The 18492-nt window shown below is 44.3% G+C and overlaps 2 protein-coding genes across 2 annotated transcripts; one reads left to right on the top strand and one right to left on the bottom strand.

The window, feature by feature from the left end:
• The first annotated feature begins 718 nt into the window (after positions 1-718).
• LOC125552404 (uncharacterized) lies at positions 719-7588 on the top strand. The gene is made up of 8 exons (XM_087518709.1): positions 719-1049; positions 2472-2786; positions 3049-3308; positions 3678-3819; positions 3917-4288; positions 4383-4514; positions 5098-5226; positions 5316-7588. Exons 1-8 carry the CDS (start codon positions 951-953, stop codon positions 7323-7325), a joined length of 3459 nt encoding a protein of 1152 aa, XP_087374835.1. The 5' UTR covers positions 719-950; the 3' UTR covers positions 7326-7588.
• Positions 7589-8919: 1331 nt separating this feature from the next.
• Positions 8920-11271, bottom strand: LOC125552405 (DNA-directed RNA polymerase subunit beta). Its single transcript, XM_048715951.2, has 2 exons — positions 10608-11271; positions 8920-9221 (listed from the first exon to the last, which is right to left on the bottom strand). The coding sequence occupies exons 1-2, from the start codon at positions 11176-11178 to the stop codon at positions 9025-9027; spliced, it is 768 nt and encodes a 255-aa protein (XP_048571908.1). The 5' UTR covers positions 11179-11271; the 3' UTR covers positions 8920-9024.
• Between the last annotated feature and the right edge of the window lie 7221 nt (positions 11272-18492).

Here is an 18492-nt window from a genome sequence, read left to right on the forward strand (position 1 = left end):
CGCGCTTAAGGCGAGGCTAGTGTGCGTTGGGCAGTGGCCGAGTGGTGATCCACGATGAGGCTTCTTGTGCATGTGTCTGAGTTTAGAAGCGGCAGCAGGCAGGATATGATGCATAGAAGGGAATCATTTGCGTGATTTCAGGATCGAGATCATTGCCTTCCGTGATTGTAGAGGACGCGGGGTTGCAGCGGACGTAGCCTCTCTGGTGGAGTACGGTCAGCCATTGAAAATTGCTAAATGCACATCATATATGTAATTAGATTAATGATGGCGGTTAGATTTAGACTTGTGAGTCTAATCGTGTGGTGCTAATTGATTCCTGCGGTGTTGTGGGACTAATTACAGGGTGCACGTAAGAAAGTTCTTATTTGATTGTTTAATAATAGTGGAGATGAACTTATGATGATACACCATGTGACATCCATCGACTGTGAAACGGGAATTCGGTGTTCCACGAGGACCCAAAGATAAAAACACGTCGCACCACACCAGATTTCGAACGCCTGAACAATGGTAAACCACGGCGGCTGTTTTAACCAGCCCGTCTAAAATCCCGAAACCAGTAGAACGGACCGTGGCGGTTAAAAAACCAGTAGAACGCCTGAACAATCGAACCGCGCGGCTTAGCCTAACCGTGGCGGTTAAAAAACGTACGACGCCGTCGCGTTCCCTCCCCCCTCTTCCTCCTCATCTTCTTCCTTTTACCCCACCCCACCCCCCGCCCCGCCTCACCTCACCTCATCATTCCCCACCTCCCCCCCATCTCGCCCTCTCGCCAGCAAAAACCCCGGTGGCGCGACCACCGCGGCCGATCCGCCCCAGCCCCGGACCCAGCTCCGGCCACGCGCCCCGCCCCCTCGCTCTCCGGCCGCAGGTGTCGCCGCCGGCGTCGGCGGCGGTAGATCGGGCGCGGAGACGTCGTTGCGTGTTGAGGGCCGCGGGGGGACTTGATGGCGGGGGTCGCGGCGGAGACGGCCGTGGCTTCGGCCTCGGGATCGGGGATCTGGTCGCGGCGGCGGGACGAGATCACGTTCGATCGCCTCCAGAAGGTAACGCGGCGTGGGCGTCGATTCCGTACTGTGCCGGGGTTTCATTTGAGATGTGAGAATTGGGGTTCGGCGGTGGCGTCCCTGCGAATCTGTGACTGAGCTGGCTGCCCCGCGTCTGCCTTGGATTGGCTCGGGTTCGGTGTGTAATTCACATAAAAGGCACCGTATCGGGGAAACCGAGGCGTTTTAGTTGGTGATATCAAAAAGGATTCGCCCCCCTTGGCCCCTCCCTACTAAGCTTAGCTTGCTTGGATTGGATATTTATGTTCCCAGTGAATTATGGTTCTTAGATTCAACAGGATTTCCCATGTGCCCCTGACGAGCATATATGTAGTAGTACTAGTTACTCTGTGGGTAGCCAGATTGCATTGACTTTGAGTTGGTGCATTGCTCTTAGGGACTCTAACCCTTGGAGTTGCACATTTGGTTTGGTATGTTTAAATAGGAAAACAGGATTGGGCCTTATTGATACTTGTCATTATGAGTTTGGTTTGGTATGGGTTGAATTGGAGTGGTCAGTCATGGAGTCGTCTCGCAAAGGCTTGAGACACTTGATTTAGAACTGGTTTCGAATTCTTCCTGATTCGAGAAGGATGTAAAGCAATAATTCTGGCATGTCATAATGCTCGATCGAGTTGGGAAAACAAAATTCTGTCAGAACACTTGAGATGTAAACTATTGGCTCAAAACAGGATATATATTTCTTGAAATTTTTATCGAGTTGTGATGAGACTGAGTTCATATCAACTAATCATGCACCTCAGTCTCCGATCCCAAGTCTTCATACTTTACATCTTTCACTTCCTTCGATGATAGTAGTAGGATGATAAGCTAGCAAGCACAGCAAGTGGAATTTAGATTGGATATCAAATGGTGATACAGGTAGAATAAATAAGTGTGCTTTGTTTTGTATCTCTGTCGTGGAATATTAATATGCCATGTCATTTATTGTTTTAAATTTGTTTACGTTTCTACAATGACCTTCGATTTTCCGTTACAACTCTCCCGAGGCACCTTGACTTTGCCGCACTCCGCCTTGGTTGAAGCTGTAAATGTGCTCAATTTTCCGTTACAACTCTCCCGAGGCACCTTGACTTTGCCGCACTCCGCCTTGGTTGCAGCTGTAAATGTGCTCAATTTTCCGTTACAACTCTCCCGAGGCACCTTGACTTTGGTGCACTCCGCGTGTCCGCCTTGGTTCGAGCTGTAAATGTGCTGGTGCCATACTCTTGTGTAAAATCATGATTGATTTCTATTCCATAATAGATTTTTCTTGTCCCCGCGTTTGGAGTATCCACTTTCCTATGTAATGGAAATAAAACCAGAATGTGTATTTTAAGTGGTATCATATTTTTATCTTGGAAAATGAAGTTATGTGAGTTTCAAGATAACTTTTATGACTGTGGATTGAACTTGTTTCAGTTCTGGAATGATTTGCCACCGCAAGCACGGCGGGAGCTTCTAAAATTGGATAAGCAAACCCTCATTGAACAAGCTCGCAAGAATTTCTACTGTTCAAGGTGCAATGGGTTGCTTTTGGAAAATTTCAAGTCACTGCAGCAAGAAGTTTCAGATATTGATTGTCTGAGCTCAAGTGGTGAATCAAAGATTAGGCAGCAAAATGGATCTCAGGATCCATCTGTTCACCCTTGGGGAGGTCTTGCAACAACAAAGGATGGCATCCTTACGCTTATTGACTGCTTTATGAAAGCTAACTCGCTACGGGTGCTCCAGAATGTAAGTGTAAACAATTGTGCCATAACTCGTGGTTCATATTTTATTTTGTTCTCTGCATTGGTGAACTAAGGTTGATAACTACTTTGATATTTTCGTATACTGAATTAGTGATCCTTATTTGTCTGAACTAATCGCTCTTTGTTATATCTGAAGCAATCTCAAATCATGCATGTGGCTGTGGTTTTTACTCACAATATTTAATTCTAGATTAGACATATTTGATCACTCTATTTCCTAATGCACCCACCATTTGTTTAATCAGGTATTTGACAATGCACGACTGAGAGAAAGGGAACGAGAAATGCTTTATCCTGATGCATGTGGTGGGGGTGGCAGAGGATGGATTAGCCAAGGGATGGCTAGCTATAGCAGGGGGTATGGAACAAGAGAAACATGTGCTCTGCATACTGCCCACCTTTCATGCAATACACTGGTGAATTTCTGGTCAGCATTATGCGACGAAACTAGATCTTCTCTTCTGCGGATGAAGGAGGATGATTTCATTGAAAGACTAATGTTTAGGTGAGCAACCGAGCATAATGGAGAGGCTTTTCGTTTCATGCTAGTTCAAGTTAAAAGACATAAAACACTACTCATTGAACTAGGTATTCAACTTACGGACAAAATAACTGAAACCGAACTCTGCTTATATCCACCATGTGGAAGATGCACTAGAGAACAATCTTAGCAAGTATTTGTAATGTCTTTTTTAGTTCCACTGGATATTTGTATAGATATGGTAAGATCCTGGCGAGTTTTACTGTCGACCGATTGATTCCATTTAAGCCTGCTGGGAGTTGAGTAAATTTGTCCTAAAATGCTGACATTTGTTAGTATTTTCTGTAAGCTGCTAATAGAAGAGTTAACAGTTCAGAAATTTTTATTTAACAGGTTTGATAGCAAGAGATTTTGCCGAGATTGCCGAAGGAATGTTATCCGTGAATTCAAGGAGCTGAAGGAACTGAAACGCATTCGAAGGGAACCTCGCTGCACCAGTTGGTTCTGTGTTGCGGACTATGCATTTCAATGCGAGGTCAGGGTGACTGACTCCTCAATGTTGACCATGCATTAAATTGAGTGGCATTTGGTTAGAATTTCTATGAAGTTAATCTGGTTTCTCTTATTTGCAGGTATTTGAGGATTCCGTCATAGTTGATTGGCGCCAATCTATATCAGAGACAGATGGGTCTTATCATCACTTTGAATGGGCTATTGGGACAGATGAAGGACAATCAGATGTTTTTGGCTTTGAAAATGTTGGGATGAAGACCCAAGTCCAAAGAAGTGGGATTGATCTTGATCAATTTGAAGATTATTTCATAACTCTGAGAGCCTGGAAGCTCGATGGCCGCTATACGGAGATGTGTGTAAAAGCACATGCACTGAAGGGCCAATCTTGTGTTCATCACAGGCTGGTGCTGGGAGATGGCTTTGTGACAATTACAAAGGGTGAAAGTATCAGAAGTTTGTTTGAGCATGCTGAAGAGGCCGAGGAAGAGGATGTACGTGACATATCACTTATGGTAGCTTACATCTTTAGCTAAGATAAGCTTAATTGAGAGCATTTGTAATACTGACTAATGAAAATATGAGCAGGAGGATGATGCCATGGAAAGGGATGAAAATGATCTTGACGGTGATGGCTCTCATCCGCAGAAGCATGCCAAAAGTCCTGAATTGGCAAGAGAATTTCTCTTGGATGCTGCTGCAGTGATATTCAAAGAACAGGTAATTGATTGTCAAAATCGTCTCGAGAGTTATTGGAAGCAGTACTTGTATAATGAATGATTCTGATTGCACAAAGGACAAGAAATATATGTTTACAAATAAATTATGAATAATGTCTACCAAATTAAGGTGTCTTAGCAGTATATTCCAGCTTACTAGTTGATCTTCAGCAAGATACATTATTCCTTGGTTTCAATCTTACAAGGAAACTACAGTAACAGTGTAACACGCCAGTTCTCGTTATTCGTGATATGAAGACTTCTAGTGGTGTATGTCATCTGATTTCTTTACCTCAGTATAGAAGTAATAAATGTGTTCTCTTTCTGTTGATCAATGGATTGTTTTGAGGTGATTGATACGTTGGATTTTTTTTCTTTTGCTTTACTTTTCTTACAAAGATTGAAAACTTTAGTTGCTACTTGGGTTGATACATTTTTTACCTGCCACACACATAGCTTGTGGACAAGCTCTTTTTCTGCCATACTATTGGTGTGACTGTAGTCACCAGCAAGCATTCAGGATTTGTTGAGGAATTAGACACTCATACTCCAAGCATTAATTGTATACTAAATTTTCTTTGCAGGTTGAGAAAGCTTTTAGAGAAGGTGCCGCCCAGCAAAATGCACAAAGTGTCTTTGTGTCTTTGGCACTCAAACTTCTGGAGGAGCGAGTGCATGTAGCATGCAAAGAAATCATTACATTGGAAAAACAGGTATGTGTTATATGTGCAAGTGCAAATAAATTTTGGGGAAGGTAGTTTCATTTGTATTTGTGAATATCAATTTTGTGGACTCCTTGCAGAACAAGCTTCTCGAGGAAGAGGAGAAAGAGAAGCGTGAAGAACAAGAGCGTAGGATGAGGAGGAGAACAAAAGAGAGAGAAAAGAAGCACAGGAGAAAAGAGAGGCTGAAAGAGAAGGAAAGGGACAAGGGGAAAAGAGATGAGTTCAAAACATCAGACGACATTTCATCCTCAACTCTAAGCAACTCCTCGACATGTACTAACGACGAATCAGGAAATACTTTTGGCTCCAGAGCAGCTAGTGAAGAGGAAGATAATTCCACAGCTGTGGCTCTGTGCCACGCTGAGATTGAATCTTCATCCATAGAAATTGATGGACAAAACAATATAGACTGCTGCGATACAGTGACCAAATGTCCTCCAGTTAATAGCAGTGAACCTTTCACATCCCAGCAATCAAAACCATCACGGAGAAATCTGAGGTTGAGAAAGGACGTTCCTCAAGACCACTCCTCTTGTTGGTATGATGACGGCCGAGATGAATCTAGAAGTGTTGGCAATATGCAGTGGCGATCAATGGAAAGGATGAGAAATGGTGATGGAAGTTGTAACTCGGTATGTAGTACAAATAACAGAACAAGATATAGGCAAGACTACAATTCTTGCAGCTGTGATCATCAGGAAAGTTACAAAACAGAGGACAACTGTTTTTTGCCAACAGCTAGAGCAGGTAGGGAGATGAAGATGGCAAAGAAAACAGGAGTTGATAAGCCTTTAGTGCAGTACCGCCGTGTTGGTAGTACACACGAGAGAAATGCAATTCCAAAACAAGTATGGGAGAGAATGGATACTCGGAAAAAGACTGGCTTAAATGACACAGATAATATGTCAGGATCAGTTGACAATGTCGAGTCACCCAAACCAGTGGAATGTGATACCAGTGGATGTGAAAAGCTTGACACAGGACGTGAACCACTAGACCAAGCTTCTGAAAGGTCCACTGATGTTTGTAAATCAGAAACAGATCAGCCATATGGACAGCGTGAGGAAAATCAATCTGCTTGTTCTGATGGAACTCCTATGACGAATAAACAAAAATGCCACTCAACAAATAATGAAGGTTCTAAGCCAGACGAAGAGCTCATGACGAACTCTGCCAGTTCTGATGGCTCATCTTCATGTATGAGCGAGGCAGATAGAGAAAGCAGTTCAAGCAGTGTGACGTCTTTGAGTGCTCATACTCCAGAATCATCATCATCTGACTCAGAGGAATCTTCGGAGAGAGTCAACATCATTACAGAAGCTCCATCGACAAGAACTGCTTCACGTTCTTTGTTTGAGACGTGTGCAGGAAATGGTTTCAGAGAATACCACCCAAAAGCCACATGCCCGCCTCACAACGACAGATTTGGATTCAGTGTACTCCCCTTCCAGAATCAGTCATCGCATCAGCAGAACATGCATGCACCACCTGCATATTCACCGACCACAATTGGGCCACATAGTCACTCGTGTGCTGCTCCAACAAATGGATACTTCCAGTATGGTCAGCCACCCAATTTCTTCTCTGGTCCAGTCGGATTCCGAGTACCTGGGAACGGACCTGCTGATTTCTCGGTGCAGTACAACAATGTACATCGCTACCCAGCTCCTGCTTTTAGTTGTATTCACCCAGAGCAAATTCTCAAGACACCGGCCAGCTTCAGAGTCATGCCTCCGCCTCCCCTCCCCCCTTACCGACATGGAACAGCGCCAACTGGTGGTCATCCTTATGGAGGCTTGAATCCAGACAGGCTTAATTCCATGTTGAAGCCGATGGGCCCGAAGGATGCTCCAGATGGTAACAAATTGCCTGACAAAAGTGCATCCTTCTCGTTGTTCCAATTCAACCTGCCGATAGCTCCGCAAGGCCCACCGTCACCCAAAGATGGTAAGAGCGGAGAGTCGGTAGCAAGGATGCCGCCATTTGCTCCGGTTCAAGCGCAGCCATGCTCCAGAGAGCAGACAGATGTGAAGGAGTATAATCTGTTCTCCACCGATCAAAGCGGCTATTTCCCTTTATCCCGTTAAAAGCAACACACATGGGGGACGTGCTCTTCTCATTTTTACTGTCTACAACTGTATACGGTGAGTGATTGTATCAACCGAACGAAATAAAGGATGTTTTGAGTGGTTTTTCTGTATGCTTACGTGCCTTCAGTTTTGGACTATAGGGCCGGGAACTATATCTTTTATACATTTTTTTCTTATATTTTCCCTTTGTGTGTATGAGAAGATAGTGTATCATGTAGCCTTTTTGATTTATAAACGAGGTAAATTTCCAATTCCTTTTTCGTTCTGCTTCAGTAGTTCCTTTTTCGGAATGCTGAAGCTGTCATGTGAATGAGTTGGTTCCTGTGTTTTTTTTCTCTTTACATTTTTTCCAGCTGTTTTTATCATCGCTTACTTATTCTGCATGGGATGAACTGCTGACCGAGAACTATCCCGGTGATCACCTGGAGCAAGCACAAGCAGCGTTATTAGGGATGTAAATGGGGAAAGTGAACTATTGAGCTAAAACCAACTAAACGGTCCTGCGGTGCTGTTTATTCCGCCATTTACATCCCTAAGCGTTATGCCGGTGACCTTAGAGAAGTCGTTAGATCAGCCCTGTGGCTGTGCCACAATTTGTCTTGGGTATCTCATGTGCTCTGTGGCGCAGAAACGTATGCGCTGCTCACACCATGCTAATCTACACTTTTTTAGACAAAAGGTTCTAGATTAGCCCCGCTTTAATTTAACGAAGCCATCAACCTGGTAGGAATTACAGCACACCAACAGACCACAACGGCCAAACTGATGCAAAGGGGAAAGCTAACAACAAGAAAAACCAGCACGAGCATCCAAGAGTAGTCAAAACGACGAACAAAGCTTGAATGGTGATGCACGCCACACATTGGCACTAAAGAAGGTCATGGCAGATGCAGCACAGCATGGCACAACCAATCATCACAAGGGTTTGAAGATCATGGTGTCTAGAACAGGACACCTTCCTTCTCTAACACTGAAGGGGAACCCTATCCCCTCGCATTGGCTCGAAGGGCGTCGTACTGTTGGAGTATAGAGACGCTCACCTGAGAGCAAGAAGGATGCCAACCTCAAAGCCTGAAGCAGCCTCAGAGCGACCTCGATTCGGGCACACCTGGCCGACAGCACCACTGCTGTCCAAGAACGACCAAGTGGGACTGGAAAGCTTCCAGGAGCAATTGTCGTCGAAGGAGGCAGCAGGGCACCGAGGTGAACGAAGAGCAGCAAGGCAACCGACCACAATGGAAAACTGGGAGCCTTCGGCTTCCGCCACGCCACTGCTGCCGTAAAGGGGAACCCTATTCCCTTCCGGCTTCTGCCCGCATCGAGGATGCCGCACTACTGGAACTGAGCAACGCGAGCCACCACCGGAGAGCGCCATCCATAAACATGCCGACACCTTTTTGCATAGGCACTATGCCGGCTGTGACGATGGAACTGATGAACTAACACAAGCAAAACTGAAGTTGTGGCTCTCTGCACATCTTGCTACTGCAATGCAAGCCTTTGCTCTGTGCGGAGCAGGTAGTAGCAAGGTGCAAGACACAGGGATGGTCTCGGCCAGATAGGTTAGGAAACAGATGCAGAGATAAGTAGATAAACACAAGTAATCTTGCAATTTCCTGCGTATCTATGAACAAGCAGCTCGCTTAAACGTGATGTAGATAATACCAGTCTACGCAATCTGTCTTACAAAAATGTTTCACCCTTGGAACAGAAGAACAGCAAGGTACAGCGATGACTCATCAACGAACTCTGCCATTTCAAACTTGCTCCCATCTGCAGCCTTCTCCAGAGAAGACCTACTGGGCAAGTCCACGAACACAAGGTCCGGATTCTCCCTGCGGTGTTGCGCCAGGCTCTGCCTACCTTGATCCAAGAAGATGACGACTCTTGCACCTAGGCGAAACGAAAAGAAATCGATCGAATTATAAAACTGAGCACAAAAAAGGTTTTGCATCCCAAAAGTATTTTTTGTGCAGTAAAACACACAAAGCCTTAAGATTTCAAAACTAAGGAGTTGTTTGGTTCGTGATTAAAACAACCTGCAGTACCCTGATAAACGCCTGAACTCGAGGTGTGGCAAGGTTGGGGAGTTTTGACTGGTGCCTTATTTGAATAATAACAAGAATTGCATGCAGACAAATCTTACCAACCTGACTCTTATGTGTGAGGTTGTCACTAGACCGTGAGGCAAATTTATATGACAACGAAGCACAAGATATATTACTAACTGAACTAACACTAATATTACTTGAAGCTTTGACTGAATTCTCAGATGCAAAATATAGTGAACATAATACCATATGCATACTGCAAATCACCTGGAGGGAACTCAAGGTTACCCTTGTTTCCAACTGGAACTCTAAGTTGACTTTGCAGCACAAGATTAATCGAACAGAAGTAGGTGACTGATTTAACTAATGAGCGCTGTGGATCTTGAAGTGGAATGAGCAGCATCCATCAACCAAAATCTGCTACTAACTTAAAGAGTTGCCTAATGACTCAGGGACTAAAATAACAAGAGTATACTACCCTTCTTGAGAAAAAAGGTATGACAACATACTAATGGATAAAGTTAGCGTGCGGTCCAATACATAATATATCTGTTCAATTAAATTCCTTCAATGCTTTCCATGCAAACTAAATTGACAAACCATAAATAGTACTCATTCAACAATTTGCTATCACATTACAATATAGGATACAGTACATAACCAAGTTTATCCAGGCAGTTCATGTAAATGGCAATGCAACATGTTAATTAATAACCCTCCGAAAGAACGCAACATGAGAACCCTGGCGGCCTATGCCAAACAGCCAGCCGAAACGCGTAAGGACTAGGTAGCTCCGATTCTGCCAACGAGCCTTGCAGGAGCCAGGTCGGCCAGGATGCCCATTCTTGTGGGCATGTTGTAATGTTTTTCGCCCGGCCTTCCTCAAATTAACCAGGCAACTCTTTTCTACCTTCTTTTAATGAACCGGAGCCCTAAGGGACACGGCTTCAACAAGAAAACATTGGTGATCTAACAGGCCAATCTGACCATTGAAACCCACCAATTTCTACAAATAATGTGCCTTGTATTGTAAGGTCTAAGCATCACACATACCATCTCAAAAGCAGTACCCATTAGTGAATCAATAAGGACGCAGAGATATGATATCCATCTAGTCATATCGGTACAATTTATGGAAGGAAATGCACAGTAATGTCGTTGATAAACTCAGACTGAAAAACAAGAGACGAAACCAGATAAGGCGGTAGCATTTCAGGAGGTCTCTCACCTTTGCAGCACCTCTTGGCGAGCGACCTAAGCAGCGCCGCCGGCGAGACCCCCATCCCGGGGAAGTAGCACACGAACACCACGTCGAACGCGTCGAACCTCCCCGGCACGGCCTCCACCACGCCGCCTCCCTGGCCCCCTCCCCCTCCCTCCAAATGGAAGCACCTCACCTGGTCGTGCTCCTCCTTGATCCCGCCCAGCACGTACAGCGACTCGTGCGCCGCGACCAGGAGCTCGCAGGGGGACTCGGAGAGGAGGGCGCTCACGAAGGACGCGGTGGGCGTCACGGCCAGCACGCGCGACGCCGGCGAGAGCGCCCCCGCGGCGAGCGCGCGGGGGAGGTGGGAGCCGGAGGCGTTGAGGAAGGACCAGTCCTTCTCTATGATGTCGTCTATGGCGACGCCGTCGGGGACGGCGGCGAGGGGGGCGGCGCAGGAGAGCGCAGGCGCGAGGCTAAGGCGCAGGGGTTTGGGAAATTTGGGGTCAAGGTGCCGCGGTTGGGATTGGGGCTGGGGGGTTGGGCGGAAGAGAGGGCAGAAGGCGAGGGAGAGGGAGGTGGAGGTGGAGGCCATGGCGGGTGGGGGTGGGCGGTGGCGGCCGGAGGATGACGGGGGTGGAAGAAGGCCCGCAGCAACGGAGTACACAGGGGCGTCGGCCGTGCAGTGGGTGTGGGTGTGGGAGCGTCGGAGCGGAGTAGGCACGAGGATTTTGTGGGCCGGGATGGCGAAAGTATGGCTGTTTCGAAAATCACGGCCTCGGTCTAGCCGGCTGCCGCGGTACTATGGGTCATTTCCGTTTCAGCTATATCTTTTTTTTACCCCTAAAAAAAGCTATGTCTTTTTTTTGAAACGTTTCATCTTTTTTTTAGGATCTGTGACCTTTATTAAGTAGCAATGTTTAAGGGGATACAGATAATGTCGGGCAAAACAACAAGCCACACATGGCGCCCGATGGAAAGAGAAGAAGCTGCCTTAGCTAAAGAATGTGCTTCTACATTGTGTTCCAGCTTCTCGTGAATGATCTTGAAGCCTCAGAAGGATTGGCACTGGTGGCTGATGTTGCTCAAGGTCATGGCATACCGACAAGGCGCTGAATTGGCAATGTTGACGACCACTTCTGCATAGTCTGTGGCGATGCAAATCAAGCTCAGATGGCGATTAGTGGTCAGTGTTATGGCTTCATTGCATGGCTGAGCTTCCAGTGTCGCCGGATCGACAAGGCCAATGTAAACGACCGCAAATGCAACAAAAAATTGCACCTGCTAAAAGAAGGCAGGTGCAGGATTACACGCACCCGCTCCCTCCTCATGCGCATGATTTGGGCCTACCCATGTGCGGACGCGTTGAGCCCCTTTTTTGTTTCTTTTTTTTACTTCATAATGTTAAGGATTTCCAAAAAATTGAATTTTAAAAAAGTTCAAGAATTTGAAAAATGCTCTTGGATTAAAAAAATACTCTCAAATTTGGATGTTTTTTTGCACAAACACGTTCGTGAATTTGGAAAAAATGTTCGTGCATTCAAAAAATGTTCATGAATTCAAAAAAAAAATGATCACAAGTTTCATTTTTTTGCAAATTTAAAAAATGTTTGTTGATTCAAAAATTGTTCACGAGTTCAAACAATGTTTCTGAATTTCAAGAAAAGGTCCGCAATGTCTACAAATACGAAATAGATGTTTGTGAATTTAGAATATGTTCACAGTTTTAAAAAAATGTTCAAAAATTCAAAAAATGCTCATAAAATTCAGAAAAGTTTCACATTTTTTAAAATGTTCATGAATTCCAAAAAAATTGTTCGTACATTCCAAGAAACATGAATTTTGAAAAGAAATGTTGTTCAATTTGAAAAAAATGTTTGATAATTTGAAAAAAATCACCACTTCAAAAAATATGTCCGCGAGTATGGAAAAACTGTTCTCATATTTCAATAAATTTCTTAAATTGCGATTTTCATAAAATTTCATGAATTTAAAAATCATTTGTGATTTTCCTAAAACTTACGTTTTATTAAAGAAAATCTAATTTGAAAAAGAAACAAGCATAAGAATGGGTGGAAAAGCAAAAACAAACATCATAAGAAAACATAAAAGAAAAGGTAAAAAGGAAAATAGGAAAAAAGAAAGGAAAAACGAAAAAAATGGTTCAAGGTCTTACGAAATAAAGACATTCCTCACCTATGTTGTTCAGAATACCACCACATAACCATCATTTTTGGGCCGAATTTGGACTGAACAAAAGCAATTGAGTTAGTCATTTGAATATTTCTTGCCAACCCATGAAAAAAAAACATTGCCAACCAAGAGGTTCTAGAACCTTTCCAAAACCGATGGGGAAGAATCTAGGAATGGGTCGGCCCATAAAGAGGACCAGGCGTGCGAGCTGGTAGACGCTAGGTCACTATTCAATGACCTACACGTCAAATATGACTCCGAGTTGTTGTTCTCAACAAAAAACAAAAAAGCTATGCCGTGCTAATCCTATGCCTATTTTGGTCTTCAATTAACTTTTCAGTGTGAACCTATGTCAGAGAGGCCTTTGCTAGGCCTCCTAGCCCAACAAAATTCTCGTTTGCACAAAATAATGTAAAATATTTAATATATGAAAGCACATACAAATCACAAAATCAAAACGGGCCCTTCTCAACGAAAGGTATCACTGCTTGTGCAAAAAAGAAAGGTCCAAAACCAGTAAGGGAAGAATGTGAAAGACCACCCAGCAGGTTTGACGTATGTTTAAAATAAAAAGATGCAATACATCAAAATGTACAAAACTGCCATGCAATACAGGCTAAAACTGCCACATCTTGTAAACCAAAAGGGAAAAAGAATCGCATGGTTTGTTTCAACAAAAAATGCCATGTTTCAAAAAGATGGATAAAATTTGTCGTGGTCCATAAAAAAATTGTCGTGCTACAAAAAATAAAGCTGCCATGGTAAATTAAATTTTGAAAGTGGTCCAAAAATAAATTTTTTGGGGTCACGAAAAATTGCCAAGTCCATACACCAAAAATTACATGATGCATAAAAAATTGTCCTGACCATAAACTAAGTTTTCCATTGCCACATAAATAGTAATTGTGCCATGTTGCAAAAAAGAAAGGAATTTTCCGTGGTCCTAAAAACATGCATTAATGGCAAAAAAAACCTATATTTTTGACATGGTGCACGAAAGGGGTGTCAATTTTCCATAATGCACACTAGATGCTAGCCGTGATGGTTAGAAAAAAGGACTAAATGCAAAAAATGTGTGAAAGTTTATGGAGATGACAAAATTCCGTCTCATTTGTGCCACCATGATGGCAAAAATGATGTAAAATCGCCATGCTACATACAAACCAATTTCCATGATGCTCAAAAATAATAAAGCATCAACTAAATTGTCATGGTTCAAAAGAAGTGAATATTGTCGCGAGAAGAATAAATTTGCCATGAGCAATAAACTCAATTTGCCATGGTCAATTGCTAAATTTGTCATGATACATTAAAAATATTGCCATGGGCGGTTACTAAATTTGCCATGGTAAATACTAAAACTTTGTCATGAACATTTTTGCCTTGGCAAAATGCTTTTATGGTACCATATGAATTTGCCAACAATTTCATTTTGCACATGGCCAAAAATTGGGAAAAGGGTATTCTTTTAAGTAGAGGGCAACTATAAACCCCTATAAAAATGTAGATAGGACATGCCAATTGTAGTTACATTTTCGACGTGGACAAGTCATAAAATTGTCATGGGTCATCAAACCAAATTGTAATGTGTCACCAAACAAAATTGTCATGTGTTATTGAAATTGTACTTGTTTTTATCCCTACATTTGCCATGACCCATAGACCAGTATTAAAAAATTGCCATGTATATTGTACTTTCTGTTCCTAAAATTGCCACCAACCTTATAACACCAGAAAAAAGAAAAAAAAATTGGTCTGGCAACTTTCAATACCATGCATAATTAGGGGGTACAATTTATGGAGGAGGTATTTTCGCCATGTCAACTTTCAATACCATGCATAATTAGGGGGTACAATTTATGGAGGAGGTATTTTCGCCATGTCAACTTTCAATACCATGCATAATTAGGGGGTACAATTTATGGAGGAGGTATTTTCGCCATGTCAACTTTCAATACCATGCATATATGTGTCCAACATCAATTTTTTGCCATGGCAACCTAAAATGTTCTTCAACCTAAATTGTGTCCCTGATATGATATAGCCATATAGGCATTTAATCTTAATAATTTGCCATGTTTTCTAATTGGTGATTACCAACAAAATATGGTACTACAATAGAGTGGCATAGGAACAGAGAAGAATGATAGGAAAACATGGCAAAGGGATATCTTGGAGGCATATTGCTTGTTGTCGTTGTTGAACAATGCCTCCGCTTCGGCCAACCCCACACGACGCCGCCTTCGCCTCATTGTCTGCACCTTGTCCAAGTCGTGACCTCGTCCAGCTCAATGCCCGCCGCAGCCGAGAGTGCGCTGATGGCAGCGATGAGCGTCATTGCTATGAGAAGCCACAACGCCCTTGTCGCGTTCTATCGGACTACAAGAGGATCCCCGCACCCAACCGTCGATGCAACCCGCCTCTACCTCATCTCCACATTGGCATCCCATCCTCGCCCGCTACCTTTGTGGCAGGGCACCACCGCCTGGGCTAACGTGTCACTTGCCTCCCGAACAAGCCCGGTGGAAGGGCCGATGTGACGCTTTGCCGCTGCCTCCTACACCCTGTCACGTCGGTCTCCTTTTACTCTCCTACCATGGCTGGTAGGCGCCTCACGCTCGTGATCCCGTAGTCGCCCGAGTTTGCTCCCGACTAATGGTGTCCTAGACTAGGGGTGCTTGCCACATCGGCTCCTGGACATACGGGTCGGTCCAAGGACCCCCGTGATGATCATGAAGGAAATATGCCCTAGAGGCAATAATAAAGTTGTTATTTATATTTCCTTATATCATGATAAATGTTTATTATTCATGCTAGAATTGTATTAACCGGAAACTTAGTATGTGGATACATAGACAAACAGAGTGTCCCTAGTATGCCTCTACTTGACTAGCTCGTTAATCAAAGATGGTTAAGTTTCCTAGCCATAGACATGTGTTGTCATTTGATGAACGGGATCACATCATTAGGGAATGATGTCATGGACAAGACCCATCCGTTAGCTTAGCACTATGATCGTTTAGTTTATTGCTATTGCTTTCTTCATGACTTATACATGTTCCTAAGACTATGAGATTATGCAACTCCCGAATACCGGAGGAACACTTAGTGTGCTATCAAACGTCACAACATAACTGGGTGATTATAAAGATGCTCTACAGGTGTCTCCGATGGTGTTTGTTGAGTTGGCATAGATCGAGATTAGGATTTGTCACTCCGTGTTTCGGAGAGGTATCTTTGGGCCCTCTCGGTAATGCACATCACTATAAGCCTTGCAAGCAATGTAACTAATGAGTTAGTTACGGGATGATGCATTACAGAACGAGTCAAGAGACTTGTCAGTGACGAGATTGAACTAGGTATGATGATACCGACGATCGAATCTCGGGCAAGTAACATACCGATGACAAAGGGAACAACGTATGTTGTTATGCGCTGTGACCGATAAAGATCTTCGTAGAATATGTAGGAGCCAATATGAGCATCCAGATTCCGCTATTGGTTATTCTAGAGATGTGTCTCAGTCATGTCTACATAGTTCTCGAACCCATAGGGCCCACACGCTAACGTTCGATGGCGATTTGTATTATGAGTTTCATGTTTTGATGAACCGAAGTTTGCTCGGAGTGCCGGATGAGATCACGGACGTGACGAGGAGTCTCGAAATGGTCGAGACATCAAGATTCGTATATTGGAAGGCTACATTCGGACACCAGAATGGTTCAGGTCGTTTCGGATAAGTTTCGGAGTACGGGGGGTTACCGGAACCCCCTCCGGGAAGTTAATGGGCCATCATGGGCCTTACTGGAGAAGAGAGAGGGGCGGTCAGAGGTGGCGCACGCCCCCCTTGCCCAGTCCGAATTGGACAAGGGGAGGGGGCGGCGCCCCCTCCTTCCTTCTCTCCTTTCCTCCTTCCCTTCTTCTCCTACTTGGACTAGGAAAGGGGGGGAAGGAATCCTACTTGGACTAGGAGTCCAAGTAGGAGTCCCCCCATGGCGCGCCCCCCTCTAGGGACGGCCACCTCTCCTCCCCCTTTATATACATGGGAGGGGGCACCCCAAAGGCACACCAAAGTTTCTCTTAGCCGTGTGCGGTGCCCCCCTCCACAGTTACACACCTCGGGCACATCGTCGTAGTGCTTAGGCGAAGCCCTGCGCCGGTAAACTTCATCATCACCGTCACCATGCCGTCGTGCTGACGGAACTCATCCTCGACCTCAACTAGATCAAGAGTTCGAGGGACGTCACCGAGCTGAACGTGTGCTGATCGCAGAGGTGCCGTACGTTCGGTACTTGGATCGGTTGGATCGCGAAGACGTTCGACTACATCAACCGCGTTACTAAACGCTTCCGCTTTCGGTCTACGAGGGTACGTAGACATACTCTCCCATCTTGTTGCTATGCATCTCCTAGATAGATCTTGCGTGATCGTAGGATTTTTTTTTGAAATACCGCGTTCCCCAACAGTGGCATCCGAGCCAGGTCTATGCGTAGATGTTATATGCACGAGTAGAACACAATGAGTTGTGGGCGATAATAGTCATACTGCTTACGAGCATGTCTTACTTTGATTCGGCGGTATTGTTGGATGAAGCGGCCCAGACCGACATTACATGACCGCGTTCATGAGACTGATTCTACTGACGTGCTTCGCACACAGGTGGCTAGTGGGTGTCTATTTCTCCAGCTTTACTTGAATCAAGTTTGACTACGCCCGGTCCTTGTTGAAGGTTAAAACAACACACTTGACGAAAAATCATTGTAGTTTTGATGCGTAGGTAAGAACGGTTCTTGCTAAAGCCTGTAGCAACCACGTAAAACTTGCAACAACAAAGTAGATGACGTCTAACTTCTTTTTGCAGGGCTTGCTGTGATGTGATATGGTCAAGACGTGATGATATATAAATTGTTGTATGAGATGATCATGTTTTGTAACAGTTATCGGCAACTGGCAGGAGCCATATGGTTGTCGCTTTATTGTATGAAATGCAATCGCCATGTAATTGCTTTACTTTATCACTAAGCGGTAGCGATAGTCGTAGAAGCAATGGTTAGCGAGACGACAATGATGCTTCGATGGAGATCAAGGTGTCAAGCCGGTGATGATGGTGATCATGACGGTGCTTTGGAGATGGAGATCAAAGGCACAGGATGATGATGGCCATATCATATCACTTATTTGATTGCATGTGATGTTTTTTTTTGAACCACTGAAACAGTAGGAGAGGCTCCTACTGCAAATTAAATAAATGAATCAGCAACTGTACATGAGTTGTATGTTACAAAGACATCCCACTTTGTGGGTGGAGAGGGGGGGAGTTATATTCAGAGCTTTATTACAAGGTATCTAAGAAAGAAAGTAAGAAGGGTTTATTCTTATCTCCTACCCTATAAGTGAGGAGGGATAGGTCTTCTTTCAGTCTAGAGAGCCAAGATCTTGTGGATGGAGTGATTCCTCAGAAGTGCTTGTTGTTCCTTTCTTTCCAAATGCTCCAAGCAGATTGTAGAAGGATTTCAACGAATAAGGGTCTATTCCATGATGTTTTAGCCGATTCCACCCAGTCCAACCTATTGCCTTGAGTGGACCCTTGCATTCCAATTTTGACCCAGCAATGTAAGCTAAAAGGGTATTCAAAGAACAGGTGCTCCACCGTATCATCAGTGCATGTTGGGCAAAGCAGGCAACCAAAGGTGTTACCAATGTTGTAATGTCTTCG

The sequence above is a fragment of the Triticum urartu genome, chromosome 4A, assembly GCF_056163025.1.
Source record: "Triticum urartu cultivar PI428250 chromosome 4A, HENAU_Tu73, whole genome shotgun sequence".
Classification (NCBI taxonomy): domain Eukaryota; kingdom Viridiplantae; phylum Streptophyta; class Magnoliopsida; order Poales; family Poaceae; genus Triticum; species Triticum urartu.

What these genes read in the sequence shown, in the direction of transcription:
- LOC125552404 (XM_087518709.1), top strand. Translation starts at nt 951, where the DNA reads ATGGCGGGGGTCGCGGCGGAGACGGCCGTGGCTTCGGCCTCGGGATCG. An exon ending in ACTATGCATTTCAATGCGAG is followed by an intron (nt 3,820 to 3,916) that starts GTCAGGGTGACT and finishes TCTTATTTGCAG; the next exon opens with GTATTTGAGGATTCCGTCAT. An exon ending in CAGTGATATTCAAAGAACAG is followed by an intron (nt 4,515 to 5,097) that starts GTAATTGATTGT and finishes TTTTCTTTGCAG; the next exon opens with GTTGAGAAAGCTTTTAGAGA.
- LOC125552405 (XM_048715951.2), bottom strand. Translation starts at nt 11,178, where the DNA reads ATGGCCTCCACCTCCACCTCCCTCTCCCTCGCCTTCTGCCCTCTCTTC. An exon ending in CGCCAAGAGGTGCTGCAAAG is followed by an intron (nt 9,222 to 10,607) that starts GTGAGAGACCTC and finishes CGTTTCGCCTAG; the next exon opens with GTGCAAGAGTCGTCATCTTC.